This window comes from Coregonus lavaretus, assembly GCF_964263955.1.
Source record: "Coregonus lavaretus genome assembly, chromosome: 12".
Taxonomy (NCBI): Eukaryota; Metazoa; Chordata; class Actinopteri; order Salmoniformes; family Salmonidae; genus Coregonus; species Coregonus lavaretus.
In genome coordinates this window covers 45,766,452-45,782,356 of record NC_139999.1, presented here as the reverse complement: position 1 = coordinate 45,782,356, position 15,905 = coordinate 45,766,452, and the positions used below count along the sequence as shown (strand labels likewise).

Here is a 15,905-nt window from a genome sequence, read left to right as displayed (position 1 = left end):
ATCCCTGTGTTTTGAGAGAAATGTCTGAGTTTGACAGGTGTTGATCGCGGTTTGAGCAAGAAAACAATAACTGATTTGATTAATTGATGCTTAAAACTAAGTGCTGCACATAGCCTAAATATGAAGGGCCTACATCCATCAACTTTCACAGTGAATGCTTTGTTTAAGTTTCGTGCCAATGAATTGAACATCGCCAAATGTGTCAATAAATAAAATATTCCGCCTATTTAATGCAACCCTTGCTGTTAATAGAAAGCAAAGCAGCATTCCAACTGGGCTAAACTTTTGGAAATGACACGTTTCCATAACCTAACAACGCATGTCAAGTGCAAGTGCACTGTTTAACTCATATCTGCAGGCGGGGCATTTAGGACGTCTTCTACTGCAGATCGCTAAAATAATGATTATGATCATACTTCCTCAATTCAAATATTATGGCAACACTATAGGCTACCAAAGATGGTTTGGTATGGTTTAGAAACTTGGGAGCCAAGCTCAAGTTATCAGTGTAGCCTGTTATTTGTATATATTAGGGATCCCCATTAGCTCTGCCAAGGCAGCAGCTACTCTTCCTGGGGTCCAAACATATTAAAGCACCTACATTACTTATAAAACAAAATATAAAACAGTACATCATATGACATTATTGCACCACTACCTATCTACAATACAAAATGTTTAATACCACCATACAACATATCACAATGTGTGAGAATGCATGTGTCTATACCCTTGTGTGTGTCTTTTCACAGTCCCTGTTGTTCCATAAGGTGTATTTTTACCTGTTTTTTAAATCTGATTCTACTGCTTGCATCAGTTACCTGATGCGGAATAGAGTTCCATGTAGTCATGGCTCTATGTAGTACTGTGCGCCTCCCATAGTCTGTTCTGGACTTGGGGACTGTGAAGAGACCTCTGGTGGTATGTCTTGTGGGGTCTGCATGGGTGTCCGAGCTGTGTGCCAGTATTCCAGACAGATAGCTCGGTACATTCAGCTTGTCAACACCTCTTACAAAAACAAGCAGTGATGAAGTCAATCTCTCTTCCACTCTGAGCCAGGAGAGACTGACATGCATGTAATTAATGTTAGCTCTCCGTGTACTTTTAAGGGCCAGCCGTGCTGCCCTGTTCTGAGCCAACTGTAATTTTCCCAAGTCCCTCTTTGTGGCACCTGACCACACTACTGAACAGTAGTCTAAGGGGCGACAAAACTAGGGCCTGTAGGACCTGCCTTGTTGATAGTGTTGTTAAGAAGGCAGAGCAGCGCTCAATTATGGACATACTTCTCCCCATCTTAGCTACTATTGTATCAATATGCTTTGACCATGACAGTCTACAATCCAAGGTTACTCCAAGCAGTTTAGTCACCTCAACTTGCTCAATTTCCACATTATTCATTACGAGATGTAGTTGAGGTTTAGGGTTTAGTGAATGAATTGACCCAAATACACTGCTCAAAAAAATAAAGGGAACACTTAAACAACACATCCTAGATCTGAATGAATGAAATAATCTTATTAAATACTTTTTTCTTTACATAGTTGAATGTGCTGACAACAAAATCACACAAAAATTATCAATGGAAATCAAATTTATCAACCCATGGAGGTCTGGATTTGGAGTCACCCTCAAAATTAAAGTGGAAAACCACACTACAGGCTGATCCAACTTTGATGTAATGTCCTTAAAACAAGTCAAAATGAGGCTCAGTAGTGTGTGTGGCCTCCACGTGCCTGTATGACCTCCCTACAACGCCTGGGCATGCTCCTGGTGAGGTGGCGGATGGTCTCCTGAGGGATCTCCTCCCAGACCTGGACTAAAGCATCCACCAACTCCTGGACAGTCTGTGGTGCAACGTGGCGTTGGTGGATGGAGCGAGACATGATGTCCCAGATGTGCTCAATTGGATTCAGGTCTGGGGAACGGGCGGGCCAGTCCATAGCATCAATGCCTTCCTCTTGCAGGAACTGCTGACACACTCCAGCCACATGAGGTCTAGCATTGTCTTGCATTAGGAGGAACCCAGGGCCAACCGCACCAGCATCTGGTCTCACAAGGGGTCTGAGGATCTCATCTCGGTACCTAATGGCAGTCAGGCTACCTCTGGCGAGCACATGGAGGGCTGTGCGGCCCCCCAAAGAAATGCCACCCCACACCATGACTGACCCACCGCCAAACCGGTCATGCTGGAGGATGTTGCAGGCAGCAGAACGTTCTCCACGGCGTCTCCAGACTCTGTCACGTCTGTCACATGTGCTCAGTGTGAACCTGCTTTCAACTGTGAAGAGCACAGGGCGCCAGTGGCGAATTTGCCAATCTTGGTGTTCTCTGGCAAATGCCAAACGTCCTGCACGGTGTTGGGCTGTAAGCACAACCCCCACCTGTGGACGTCGGGCCCTCATACCACCCTCATGGAGTCTGTTTCTGACCATTTGAGCAGACACATGCACATTTGTGGCCTGCTGGAGGTCATTTTGCAGGGCTCTGGCAGTGCTCCTCCTGCTCCTCCTTGCACAAAGGCAGAGGTAGCGGTCCTGCTGCTGGGTTGTTGCCCTCCTACGGCCTCCTCCACATCTCCTGATGTACTGGCCTGTCTCCTGGTAGCGCCTCCATGCTCTGGACACTACGCTGACAGACACAGCAAACCTTCTTGCCACAGCTCGCATTGATGTGCCATCCTGGATGAGCTGCACTACCTGAGCCACTTGTGTGGGTTGTAGACTCCGTCTCATGCTACCACTAGAGTGAAAGCACCGCCAGCATTCAAAAGTGACCAAAACATCAGCCAGGAAGCATAGGAACTGAGAAGTGGTCTGTGGTCACCACCTGCAGAACCACTTCTTTATTGGGGGTGTCTTGCTAATTGCCTATAATTTCCACCTGTTGTCTATTCCATTTGCACAACAGCATGTGAAATGTATTGTCAATCAGTGTTGCTTCCTAAGTGGACAGTTTGATTTCACAGAAGTGTGATTGACTTGGAGTTACATTGTGTTGTTTAAGTGTTCCCTTTATTTTTTTGAGCAGTGTATTTAGGACTAACTTATTCTTTGCCACCCATTCCAAAACTAACTGCAACTCTTTGTTAAGTGTTGCAGTTAATTCAGTTGCTGTAGTAGCTGACGTGTATAGTGTTGAGTCATCCGCATACATAGACACTGGCTTTACTCAAAGCCAGTGGCATGTCGTTAGTAAAGATGGAAAAAAACAAGGGGGGCTGCCCTGGGGAATTCCTCATTCTACCTTCCATTAAAGAACACCCTCTGTGTTCTGTTAGACAAGTAACTCTTTATCCACATTATAGCAGGGGGTGTTAAGCCATAACACATATGTTTTTCCAGCAGCAGACTATGATCGATAATGTCAAAAGCCGCACTGAAGTCTAATAAAACAGCCCCCCCAATCTTTTTATCATCAATTTCTCTCAGCCAATCATCAGTCATTTGTGTAAGTGCTGTGCTTGTTGAATGTCCTTCTCTATAAGCATGTTGAACGTTTGTTGTCAATTTGTTTACAGTAAAATAGCATTGTATCTGGTCAAACACCATTTTTTCCAATAGTTTACTAAGGGTTGGTAACAGGCTAATTGGTCGGCTATTTGAGCCAGTAAAGGGGACTTTACTATTCTTAGGTAGCGGAATGACTTTTGCTTCCCTCCAAGCCTGGGGGCACACACATTCTAGTAGGCTTAAATTGAAAATATGGCAAATAGGAGTGGCAATATCGTCCGCTATTATCCTCAGGAATTTTCCATCCAAGTTGTCAGACCCGGTGGCTTGTCATTGTTAATAGACATCAATTTTTTCACCTCTTCCACACTCACTTTACGGAATTCAAAATTACAATTATTGTCTTTCATAATTTGGTCAGATATACTTGGATGTGTAGTGTCAGCAATTGTTGCTGGCATGTCATGCCTAAGTTTGCTAATCTTGCAATGAAAAAATTAAAGTAGTTGGCAATATCAGTTGGTTTTGTGATGAATGAGCCATCTGATTCAATGAATGATGGAGCTGAGTTTGCCCTTTTTCCCAAAATTTCATTTAAGGTGCTCCAAAGCTTTTTACTATCATTCTTTATGTCATTTATCCTTGTTTCATAGTGTTGTTTCTTCTTCGTTTTATTCAGTTTAGTCACATGATTTCTCAATTTGCAATACGTTTGCCAATCGGTTGTGCAGCCACACTTATTTGCCATTCCTTTTGCCACATCCCTCTCAACCGTACAATTTTTCAATTCCTCATCAATCCACAGGGATTTAACAGTTTTGACAGTCATTTTCTTAATGGGTGCATGCTTATTGGTAACTGGAATAAGCAATTTCATAAATGTGTCAAGTGCAGTGTCTGTTTGCTCCTCATTACACACCATCATAGGAATCACTACAAAACGTATTGTATGACCTTTTATACACAATATTAGGCCCAGCCTTTGGAACTTTGGTTTTCCTAGATATGGCTACTATATTGTGATCACTACATCCAATGGATTTGGATAGTGCTTTCAAACAAATCTGTGCAGCATTAGTAAAGATATGATCAATACATGTTGATGATTTAGTTCCTGTACTGTTTGTAACCACCCTGATAGGTTGACTGATAACCTGAACCAGGTTGCAGGCACTGGTTACAGTTTGAAGCTTTTTCTTGAGTTGGCAGCCTGATGAAAGCCAGTCAATATTTAAAATCACCCAGAAAGTATACCTCTCTATTGATATCACATACATTATCAAGCATTTCACATATGTTATCCAGATACTGACTTTTAGCACTTGGTGGTCTATAGCAGCTTCCCACCAGAATTGGCTTTAGGTGAGGCAGATGAACCTGTAGCCATATTACTTCAACATTATTGAACATTTTCTGTAAATGTTATAACCTTGTATTGCTACCACTGTATCATCAAAGGTATTATCTAAGTTAGTTTCAGAGATAGTCAGAATATGAATGTCATCTGTTACTAGCAAATTATTATTGCAAAGAAAAAGCCATATCTCAGACTGCCCATATTAATATTTTATTTTTATTGGCCAGTCTGAGATATGGCTTTTTCTTTGCAACTCTGCCTAGAATGTCAGCATCCCAGAGTCGCCTCTTCACTGTTGACGTTGAGACTGGTGTTTTGCGGTTACTATTTAATGAAGCTGCCAGTTGAGGACATGTGAGGCGTCTGTTTCTCAAACTAGACACTAATGTATTTGTCCTCTTGCTCAGTTGTGCACCGGGGCCTTCCACTCCTCTTTCTATTCTGGTTAGAGCCAGTTTGCACTGTTCTGTGAAGTGAGTAGTACACAGCGTTGTACGAGATCTTCAGTTTCTTGGCAATTTCTCACATAGAATAGCCTTCATTTCTCAGAACAAGAATAGACTGACGAGTTTCAGAAGAAAGTTATTTGTTTCTGGCCATTTTGAGCCTGTAATCGAACCCACAATTGCTGATGCTCCAGATACTCAACTAGTCTCAAGAAGGCCAGTTTTAATGGTTCTTTAAATCCGCACAACAGTTTTCAGCTATGCTAACATAATTGCAAAAGGGTTTTCTAATGATCAATTAGCCTTTTAAAATTATAAACTTGGATTGGCAAACACAAAGCTATTTTAAATGGACAAAAAAAATGATTTTCTTTCGAAAACAAGGACATTTCTAAGTGACCCCAAACTTTTGAACGGTAGTGTATGTTAACGTGGGCTATTTTGAGCACTTTTCTTCTGGGATGCTTACTTGTTTTTATTGCTTTACTGGGAAGCTTAGCAGCAGTAGATGTGCTCATGTTCTTTATGTTAGTGCAGGGTGAGCTGCACACAGTGGACTGCCTCCTCGGGCACACTGGCTCAGTGAGTGCTAACAGTGTAAATCTGGTTCTTAGGCACATGATTACTGCACACAATAGCTGTAGGATCAGCAGAGGCATTCAGGGCAGTTAGAGGGACATAAATTAGGTTACTTATATTGTGTCTACCGACGCCCCTGAAGTAATGTAGATTTGCTGAAGCATTTTGACAACTCTGCGTCACAATGGTAGAGCTGAGCTGGGCTTGGGTCATTGCTTAGTAATTGTCTCAACGCAGCCTCATAATGCCGTGAAAGGATCCAGGAACCCAAATTATTTGGGTGGATCCCATCCTCCTTATAAAACCTGTTTTGTTTCCAAAAGGTATCGAAATTGTCAACAAAAGTTACACCCATTGAGCTGCAATAATCACGTAGCCAGTTGTGAAGAGCAAGAATCCTGCTAAAGCGTTCAATGCCACAATTCAGAGAGGGCACAGGGCCAGATATGATGGTTTTTTTGTTTGTGTCTAGCAGAGTCAATCAGCTCTTTAAAATCCAGTTTCAACTGTTCAGAGCTGCCCTTCATAATGTCATTAAAACCCACATGGACTACGATAGAATCAATTTCCATGTCCTGACGTAGTATTTGGGGAGTTTCTCCCACTATCGCCTGGACATATTGAAATATCTTCACTCCTAGAATAAAAACCTCCAGGCTCCCATCATAATGGTCAATTTATTGAAAAGAAGAAAGAAATACAGGGGGCCGTTTGGAAAAAACTAATCCCGTCCGAATAGTCCTCTGGAATAATGGACATTCTAGTGTAATAATTACATAACCAACATTCTTTAGTAATACTAGTCTGTGCGAATAGGGCTATAGTCTATTTATTGTGGTGTTGAAAACGCAAACCAAGATATTAAAGCACCCGAAGTCGGTATGCTTTGTTTATTGGTTGTGTGGTGCATTGGCACAGAAACCTGTTGGTGGAAAATTCTTTGAAAATCTGATTTCCCCCTACCTGATCATTGTCTGCAGTCAGCTCTGATCGTAGCGTAGGCCTAATGAAACAGGCAGGGAGAGTGCGCTCGTCCGTGGTGGTCAGCGAACCCTCAACCTTCTGGCCCATAGCCCTGCGTGGCAGGGACTGTGCCATAAAAGCATGCTGACGTGGCAAAGTCGATTTTCATGTTTATAAACACAGGGTCGCTACAGTTTAGGCTTGGGCGGTATCCATACCGACCTTGTGCCATACCGGGATATTTGGTAATACCGGCACTGAACACAAGAGGCTTTGTTTTCAAACCCCACTAATACGAAGGTCAGCAATGCTAACAAGTACATGTAATATCTCATAGAGAATGCTAATTAAATGCTAACAAGCACATTGTGAACATTTTATACAGTTTCTGACATAAACTATACATGTAACTCCAAAATACTACTCACAGTTTGCTGCATGCACAAAACAAATATTAGACAGCAAGGCTGTTGATCCAGGAAGGGATTCTCTTCTGTTACCAAGCAAAGCTTGATTTTGGAAGAAGCTAACCACCATCAAACAGGCAAAGCATCAATACAGGACTAAGATTGAATCCTACTACACCGGCTCTGATGCTCGTCGGATGTGGCAGGGCTTGCAAACTATCACGGATTACAAAGTGAAACCCAGCCGTGAGCTGCTCAGTGACACAAGCCTACCAGACGAGCTAAATGCCTTCTATGCTCGACGCGAGACTAGCAACACTGAACCATGCATGAGAACACCAGCTGTCCGGACGACTGTGTGATCACAATCTCGTAGCTGATGTGAGTAAGACCATTAAACAGGTTAACATTCACCAGGCCTCAGGGCCAGACGGATTACCAGGACGTATACTCAGAGCATGTGCTGACCAGCTGGCAAGTGTCTTCACTGACATTTTTAACTTCTCCCTGACCCAGTATGTCATACCTAAATGTTTCAAGCAGACCATCATAGTCCCTGTGCTAAAGAACACCAAGGTAACCTGCCTAAATGACTACCGCCCCTTAACACTAACATCTGTAGCCATGAAAGGCTTTGAAAGGCTGGTCATGGCTCATATCAACACCATCATCCTAGAAACCTTGAACCCACTCCAATTATCATACCGCCCCAACAGATCCACAGATTACGCAATCTCTATTGCACTCCACACTGCCCTTTCCCACCTGGACAAAAGGAACACCTACGTGAGAATGCTGTTCATTGACTACAGCTCAGCGTTCAACACCATAGTGCCCTCAAAGCTCATCACTAAGCCAAGGACCCTGGGACTAAACACCTCCCTCTGCAACTGGATCCTAGACTTCCTGACGGGCCGCTGGGTAGGCAACAATACATCCACCACGCTGACCCTAAACACAGTGGCCCCTCAGGGGTGCGTGCTTAGTCCCCTCCTGTACTCTCTGTTCACCCACGTCTGTGTGGCCAAGCACGACTCCAACACGATCATTAAGTTTTCCGATGACACGACGGTGGTAGGCCTGGTCACCGATTACGATGAGACAGCCTATAGGGAGGTCAGAGACCTGGCAGTGTGGTGCCAGGACAACAACCTCTCCCTCAACGTGAGCAAGGCAAAGGAGCTGATTGTGCACTACAGGAAAAGGAGGGCCAAGCACGCCCCCATTCTCATCAACAGGCTGTAGTGGAGCGGGTCGAGAACTTCAAGTTAATTGGTGTCCACATCACTAAACACACCAAGACAGTAGTGAAGAGGGCACGACAATGCCTATTCCCACTCAGAAAGCTGAAAAGATTTGGCATGGGACCTCACATCCTGAAAAAGTTCTACAGCTGCACCATCGAGAGCATATTGACTGGTTGCATCACTGCTTGGTACGGCAACTCCTCGGCAACCGACCGCAAGGCGCTACAGAGGGTAGTGCGTACGGCCCAGTACATCTCTGGGACAGAGCTTCCTGCCATCCAGGACCTCTATACCAGGCGGTGTCAGAGGAAGGCCCTACAAATTGTCATAGACTCATCAATCTACACCCAATACCGCATAATGACAAAGCAAAAACTGTTTAATAAAATTGTTTCCTAATTTATAAAAGGAATATTTTAAAAATATCACATTTACATAAGTATTCAGACCCTTGGCTCAGTACCTTGTTGAAGCACCTTTGGCAGCAATTACAGCCTCGAGTCTTCTTGGGTATGACGCTACAAGCTTGGCACACCTGTGTCAGGTTGGATGGTGAGCATTGCTGCACAACTATTTTCAGGTCTCTCCAGAAATGTTTGATCGGGTTCAAGTCCGGGCTCTGTCTGGGCCACTCAAGGACATTGAGACTTGTTCCGAAGCCACTCCTGCGTTGTCTTGGCTGTGTGCTTAGGGCCATTGTCTGTTGGAAGGTGAACCTTCGCCCCAGTCTGAGGTCCTGAGCGCTCTGGAGCAGGTTTTCATCAAGGATCTCTCTGTACTTTGCTCCGTTCATCTTTGCCTCGATCCTGACTAATCTCCCAGTCCCTGCCACTGATAAACATCCCCACAGCATGATGCTGCCACCACCATGCTTCACCGTAGGGATGGTGCCAGGTTCTTGTTTTCATCAGACCAGATAATCTTGTTTCTCATGGTCTGAGGTGCCTTTTGGCAAACTCCAAGCGGGCTGTCATGTGCCTTTTACTGAGGAGTGGCTTCCGTCTGGCCACTCTACCATAAAGGCCTAATTGGTGGAGTGCTGCAGAGATGGTTGTCCTTCTGGAAGGTTCTCACATCTCCACAGAGGAACTCTGGAGCTCTGTCAGAGTGACCATCAGGTTCTTGGTCCCCTCCCTGACCAAGTCCCTTCTCCCCTGATTGCTCAGTTTGGCCGGGCGACCATCTCTAGGAAGAGTCTTGGTGGTTCCAAACTTCTTCCATTTAAGAATGATGGAGGCCACTGTGTTCTTGGGGATCTTCAATGCTGCAGAAATGTTTTGGTACCCTTCCCCAGATCTGTGCCTCGACACAATCCTGTCTCGGAGTGCTACGCACAATTGCTTCGACCTCATGGCTTGGTTTTTGCTCTGACATGCACTGTCAACTGTGGGACCTTATATAGACAGGTGTGCCTTTCCAAATTATGTCCAATCAATTGAATTTACCACAGGTGGACTCCAATCAAAGTTGTAGAAACATCTCAAGGATGATCAATGGAAACAGGATGCACCTGAGCTCAATTTCGAGTCTCATAGCAAACGGTCTGAATACTTATGTAAATAAGGTATTTCTGTTTTAAAAAATTCTAAAACCCTGTTTTTGCTGAGGAAATTGTTTTATTTAATCAATTTTAGAATAAGGCTGTAATGTAACAACATGTGGAAAAGGTCAAGGGTCTGCATACTTTCCGAAGGCACTGTATATTGACACCACACACACACATTCCTTCACACTTCACATACACTGCTGCTACTCTCTGTTTATTATCTATGCATAGTCACTTTAACCATATGTACATATTATCTCGACTAACCCGTACCCCTGCACATTGACTCAATACAGGTACCCCTTGTATATAGCCTTGTTATTGTTATTTAGTGTTACTATTTTTCCTTTAGTTTATTGAGCAAATTTTTCATACTTTTTTAAAACTCTTGAACTGCATTGTTAGTTAAGGGCTCGTAAGTATGCATTTCACGATAAGGTCTACACCTGTTGTATTCGGCGCATGTGACAAATACAATTTGATTTGACAGCTAACTAGCTACTAAATTAGCAAACCAAATGCACAACTGCAAAGCATTTAGCACATTTTAGACAGTTATCTAGCAGGCAAAACATTTTATTGTGAATTCCATACTGTAACTAGATCACCTGGTGCGTGCTGCACAACAATGAGTGACTTCGGTCTCTCGTTGTTGTGTGCTTGTAAACAAACACTGTTTGACTGGGGACTACCGGGAAGCTTCATAATGACAAATTATGTGACAGGTGAAATGAAGAACGCGATCGTCTTTATTTCCTAACGTATTGCACGAGTTGACTGCAGGTATTTACTTAAAAAGTTGCTACAAATATTCACATAAAAAAAATACAGTAAAATAAATAGTTAACGGTGGCTTTTTACAAATACACCGGTATATGTATGTACGATATACCGCCTAAGCCTACTACAGTTATTGTTATTTGGGGTTGTAAACATTATTTTGAGTTAATTCTATGAGGCGGGAGGGTGTGCATTTTTTTTGTACAGTACAAGAGGAGTTGGACCAGCTACTGTAAGAATTTGTATTGCAATAAAAAAAACTATTAAACGCTTTTTTTGTTGCATTATTGATAGAAATGATAATGGCATTCGGGTAGGTGACAGAAAGAAAACATGGGATATTTATATATGGGGCCCATTCTGCATGGAGAGCTCTCAGCTCAGTTTTGTAAGCAGTATGCTCTTATCTATTCAGTTGTGGGGTGTTGGACACACGCTCTGGTGTGCAATACACAGTTTAGTGTGAGTTAAGTCTCTCTCTCCCTCTTCCTTTTCTGTTATCTCCCACTTGTAGTGGATATCAAGTGATCTGAAGCAGTGCTCACAATTAGTTCTTCACTTCTGTTTTCTATTAGTTTACAATTCTAAACTTGGCAAAAAGGGGAACAATATCAAATAAGGAACATGGCATTCTCTCGTCCTCAGCTCGCAGGCCTGCTCCTGCCCATTGCAAGCCACACAGTGCTGGGCATGGCCCAGCGAGTGGTGCTTTCCACCCGCTGGTGCTGGATCGAGGGGAGCGCTTTTCTCCGCGATTGATCGCATAGGTGTCCATTTGTGCTCAGTTTTAATAGGCACAATCTTAGTTACAACACCCCTCTCCTTATCTCTCTCTCACACACACACACACACACGTTGCAATTATGCAGTACAAAGAAATGTGCGCTCTGTTCACAATGGTCTGTTCTTAGGCGCGTGAGTTAAGTATGAGTTTCAAGTTTGGGGAAGCTTACAATTTATTCTACCGATCTGCATGACATTTATGATTTTTATATACACATATTCGTGGGACAGTTTCATTTCAATAATAATGTTTTAGTTTCTCAAAATCATTGTCACGTGGTTAATAATACAAATCGGAATTAAAATGATAAAAATGTGAAAGTTAAAATGCCAATAATGTGAGAGCACCAGCCGCTGCCTTATGGACACATTGATTCACCGTGAGCCATTGGCAGCTAAATTAATTAGCGATAGCCTAGGCAAATGTAGCAGTAGGCCTATAATTTCCATGGTCAACTAAGTAAAAATACATAAAGACGACAAATAAAAATGTCCTGATGAAAATGCAGGATACTCTGCCTGTCTGCCTCCCTTTCTATCTGTCTTACTGGGTCCAGCCCAATGACTGTATATATGAAGGTCCGGCCCTAAGCTGTTGCTTGCAAACTTGCAACATTGTATCAACTAGCCTATTCTGGGCCCTCAGAGTTTCCTGCACCAGTGAGCTCCAGACAGACACAGCTGTTTTTATGCAAAGGGAAATGTGTTCAGGTAGGGCATTTTATGTCGTTTCCACTGGATGTATGGGATCCTCGGAGCATGACATTTTGCTCTTTCACACCGAGGCCTGGTGATTATAGAGGGGGAGAGTGTTGGAAAGATTTTTCAAATACTGTGAGGAAATATTATCATTCACAATGGATTTTTTTTAAACTAACTATGTTGACTTACAGTGTGAGGTGAAGATACATTTTTTTGAGAAGCTCAGCTTATTAGTGGTGGTGAGTTAAGACAATCAGACATCAGACATCCAGTTAGCCTATGCGTGCTCAGGCGCGTGTGCTCCATCAACATTAAGAGGGCAGAGAAACCAGACACATGGAAAACTAAAGGCCTAGAAACCATAAATGACTTGGTAATAGGAAATACATTTATTTCCATAACAGCTTTAAAAAAGCACTTTTGGGTTGACCAATGTAGATATTTTCAAAAACATCTAACTTAAAAATGTCATATCACAACATTTGGATTTGAAATATTTTGGACATCAGAGCAATCTTGAAGTAATCCTATGAGTCAGAAAATGATATTCATATGATAGGTAAGCTATACAAAACCTTGCAGAGAGCCCATACAACTGACAATCTCTTGGAACCAAGATTAAAAAATAACTGATATTGGCACAACATGGAGGGAATATTGGAATATAACTAACGAGATTACAGTTAACGAAAATGTATGCTAAAATGTATTTAAATTTACTTTAGGCTGCAGTGACTACTCTTATTGAATCTTGTCCTATGTTTAGGCTACTCATCACATTTGGAATTGTATTTTATTGTTAGCCTGCAAATACTTTATTATAATGTTTTTTTTTATTATAATGGTTTTTTTCTACCCTACACACAGCATCCCCTACTCAAAACATCTTCCTCCAGCTATGCCCCCCCCCCCCCGTAAGTTTCGAACTGTCCCTTATAACATCACAGCTGAATTGAATTGAATTTAAAACGTTCGCACACAGTAATGTAACATAGCATAGCTAGCCTGAATCGAATGAGAAACGTACACTAATGACTGTGCTCTTTGTAAGAAACAATTTAGCCATTAACGGTTACAGTTAAATGGGCGCGCTTTGACAGTGAAATTGACTAATGTGAAGTGGAATGTTGTGACCTGACTCTACCTCCTTCAGCTGGTCGAGTTCGTGCCGAACAGTCTCGAACTCAGTCTCCAACTCATCATACCGCTGTTTGAGCAGTTGCTTCTCTTCGAGCACCGCAAGCCCGTATTCCGCCGCCTGGATCTTCTCATGAGTCGTCTCGCTCAACTCCCGGGATAGGCGTTCTAATTCCGCCCGAAACCACTGCGGCCCGGCCTCTGCAACCAGAGTCGCCTCTGGATATTCCTGTTCCTCCACAGACATCTTGGCCAGCACTTGAAGGACAACAGAAAAGCATAGAAAAAGAAATCAGTGCCTTCTGTATTTGAACTGCATGGCTGTGTTTTTGTCTCTCTCGTCGGGTCCTCAACTTTTTGATGTGAACAAAAAGTTCAGCGGTCTATCAGCCGATACCGTTATAAGATAGTATTTTCAGCTCGCTCCATGGTCGCGATCCCTATCTCCCCCAAAATAGCCTGCTTCTTGCCACTTGAGAGGAAACTAAATTGAGATCATCGATTAGGAGGACTATAGTTTGAGGTCTACAGTTGTGCGCCATGGGAGATGTAGTTTTAGGGCCATTATAATTGGAAGAAGGACTACGCCCATAGAGAGAAATAGTAATGGCGTCTTTTTGTAGGCACTAACTCCAAGTATGGGTAGCTGCAGCTGAACATGGCGACTGGAGTATGGGCAAGTGGGTGTTTCGAAAGGAGTATATGTATGGAAAGCGACTCAGCTAATTGGGCAGATTTGTTGCCACTCAACACCGTTTTGCGTGGCTGATTGGGCTGCACTACCAGTCGATAGTAAGGGAGTACAGGCCGGTCCTTGCCATTCTGCCGCCATAGGCAAGACCAAAAAATGCCGCCCTCCAGCAGAACTAGAATTGTCACAGTAAGCAAAATTACGTTGAAAAGACGTCTAAAATACGTATTTTCCAGACGTTGAAGTTAGGTTCAATTTAGGTTCTGAATGAAAGGTATTTTCCGTATGTTTAAAATACATATTTTCCAGGACATTGAAAAGGCATCTTTTCTGGATGTAAAAAAATATGTTTTTTTCCTGAGGTTGAAATCAGGCTCATTTTTGGTTCTGAGTGAAAATTGAAAATAAGTAATTTATAGATGACTATGTTTGGGCCAAATCAAGGCTGGTCAAGACTGGACAAAATCTGAACCAAATATGATTGGTTTAGATTTGGTTTGGACCAAACGGAAATAGTTTTTCCACCATTCATTTTCCCATAGAGGATTTTAGAACCACTTCATATAAAGTATGTGTTTCGTGTAGGCTTACCCTGGCATGAAGTTTTGATAACCGTGTAAATTTCTCTTGGAAAGGGTAATTTTTATCAATATATAGCTTTGATGTTGTCACTCAAGGCAGTGTTTCAGGATGGGAAAAACCTCCACATTTCTCCATGCAAACTCGCATCAAGAAGTAGCAAGTAACCTAGCAAGTAAAGTCAAATAGAATAACTAGCTATTATAGCCTTTTTGTATGTTCTGAATTTAGATAATTGAAATTGTGTATTTATCGTGTGTATAGTTGTTTAGCATTTTTCAAATGACCTACCTTACCATTTTTTTTATTACTATAATTTATTTGAATTACCGTGGCCTTTATAGCTAGCTAGCTAACCTTAGGTATCTCTGTCGATCAGAAGCAAGGATGGTTCTGTGCTCTGTACCGGACTGTAACCACTACTCCGATAAGCACACGTGCATTTTATCGTTTACCAATCTCTGTAAACGAGAGGTGTCGCTGGAGCCGTGTGATAAGGTAAGCCCTGTTTGCTAGCTCCTAACAAACTACTTTAGGTAATAAGTCAAAGATCTGTAGTTAGCTAGGTGCTTATGAAAATTAGCTCGATAACCACAGACTGTAGTGACATGTATAACGCATGTTACCTAAAAATAGGTCAGCATAGGCTAGCATAATGACTGTTGTGACCTTTTATTGACAAGTTATTTTTGAACTAGCCAGCTAGTTAACATTAACTCACTGTTCGTGTAGTCAATACTTTTCCACGTGGTGACATGCTAGCTGCACCAGGGCTAACGTTAGAAAAGTCTGACTACACGAACAGTGAGCTAACGTTAACTAGCTAGCTAGCTAAATATAGCTTGGTGGGCTAGCTAGTTAGGCACCTTGGTGGCTAGCTACATTAGCTAACGTTACACCATATCTCACTGTCATTAGCGCTAGCTAGCTAATGTTAAATATCCCTGTGTTGGGTCTGGGGAAAAGTCTGACTACATGAACAATGAGCTAACGTAACTATCTAGCTACTGTTAAATATCCCTGCTTCTGATCTGGTGGACTTGCTAAACACACATGCTTCGTTTGTAAATTATGTCTGAATGTTGGAGTGTGCCTCTTGCTATCTGTAAAAAAATGATTTTTACTTTTAGTTTTGATACTTAAGTATATTTTATAAATTACTCTTTTGATACTTTAGTATATTTTAAACAAAATACTTTTAGACTTTTACTCAAGTAACATTTTACTGGGTTACTTTTA

At 42.4% G+C, this 15,905-nt stretch overlaps 1 protein-coding gene across 1 annotated transcript in view; it reads right to left on the bottom strand.

Annotated features, from left to right (window-relative positions):
• LOC311138525 (protein bicaudal D homolog 2-like) overlaps positions 1-13,875 on the bottom strand; it is a 58,074-nt gene extending 44,199 nt beyond the window's left edge. The window contains exon 1 of the mRNA XM_084173239.1: positions 13,404-13,875. Coding sequence (XP_084029365.1) covers positions 13,404-13,643 — 240 coding nt within the window. The 5' untranslated portion in view covers positions 13,644-13,875. The remainder of the gene's footprint in view (positions 1-13,403) is intronic.
• Between the last annotated feature and the right edge of the window lie 2,030 nt (positions 13,876-15,905).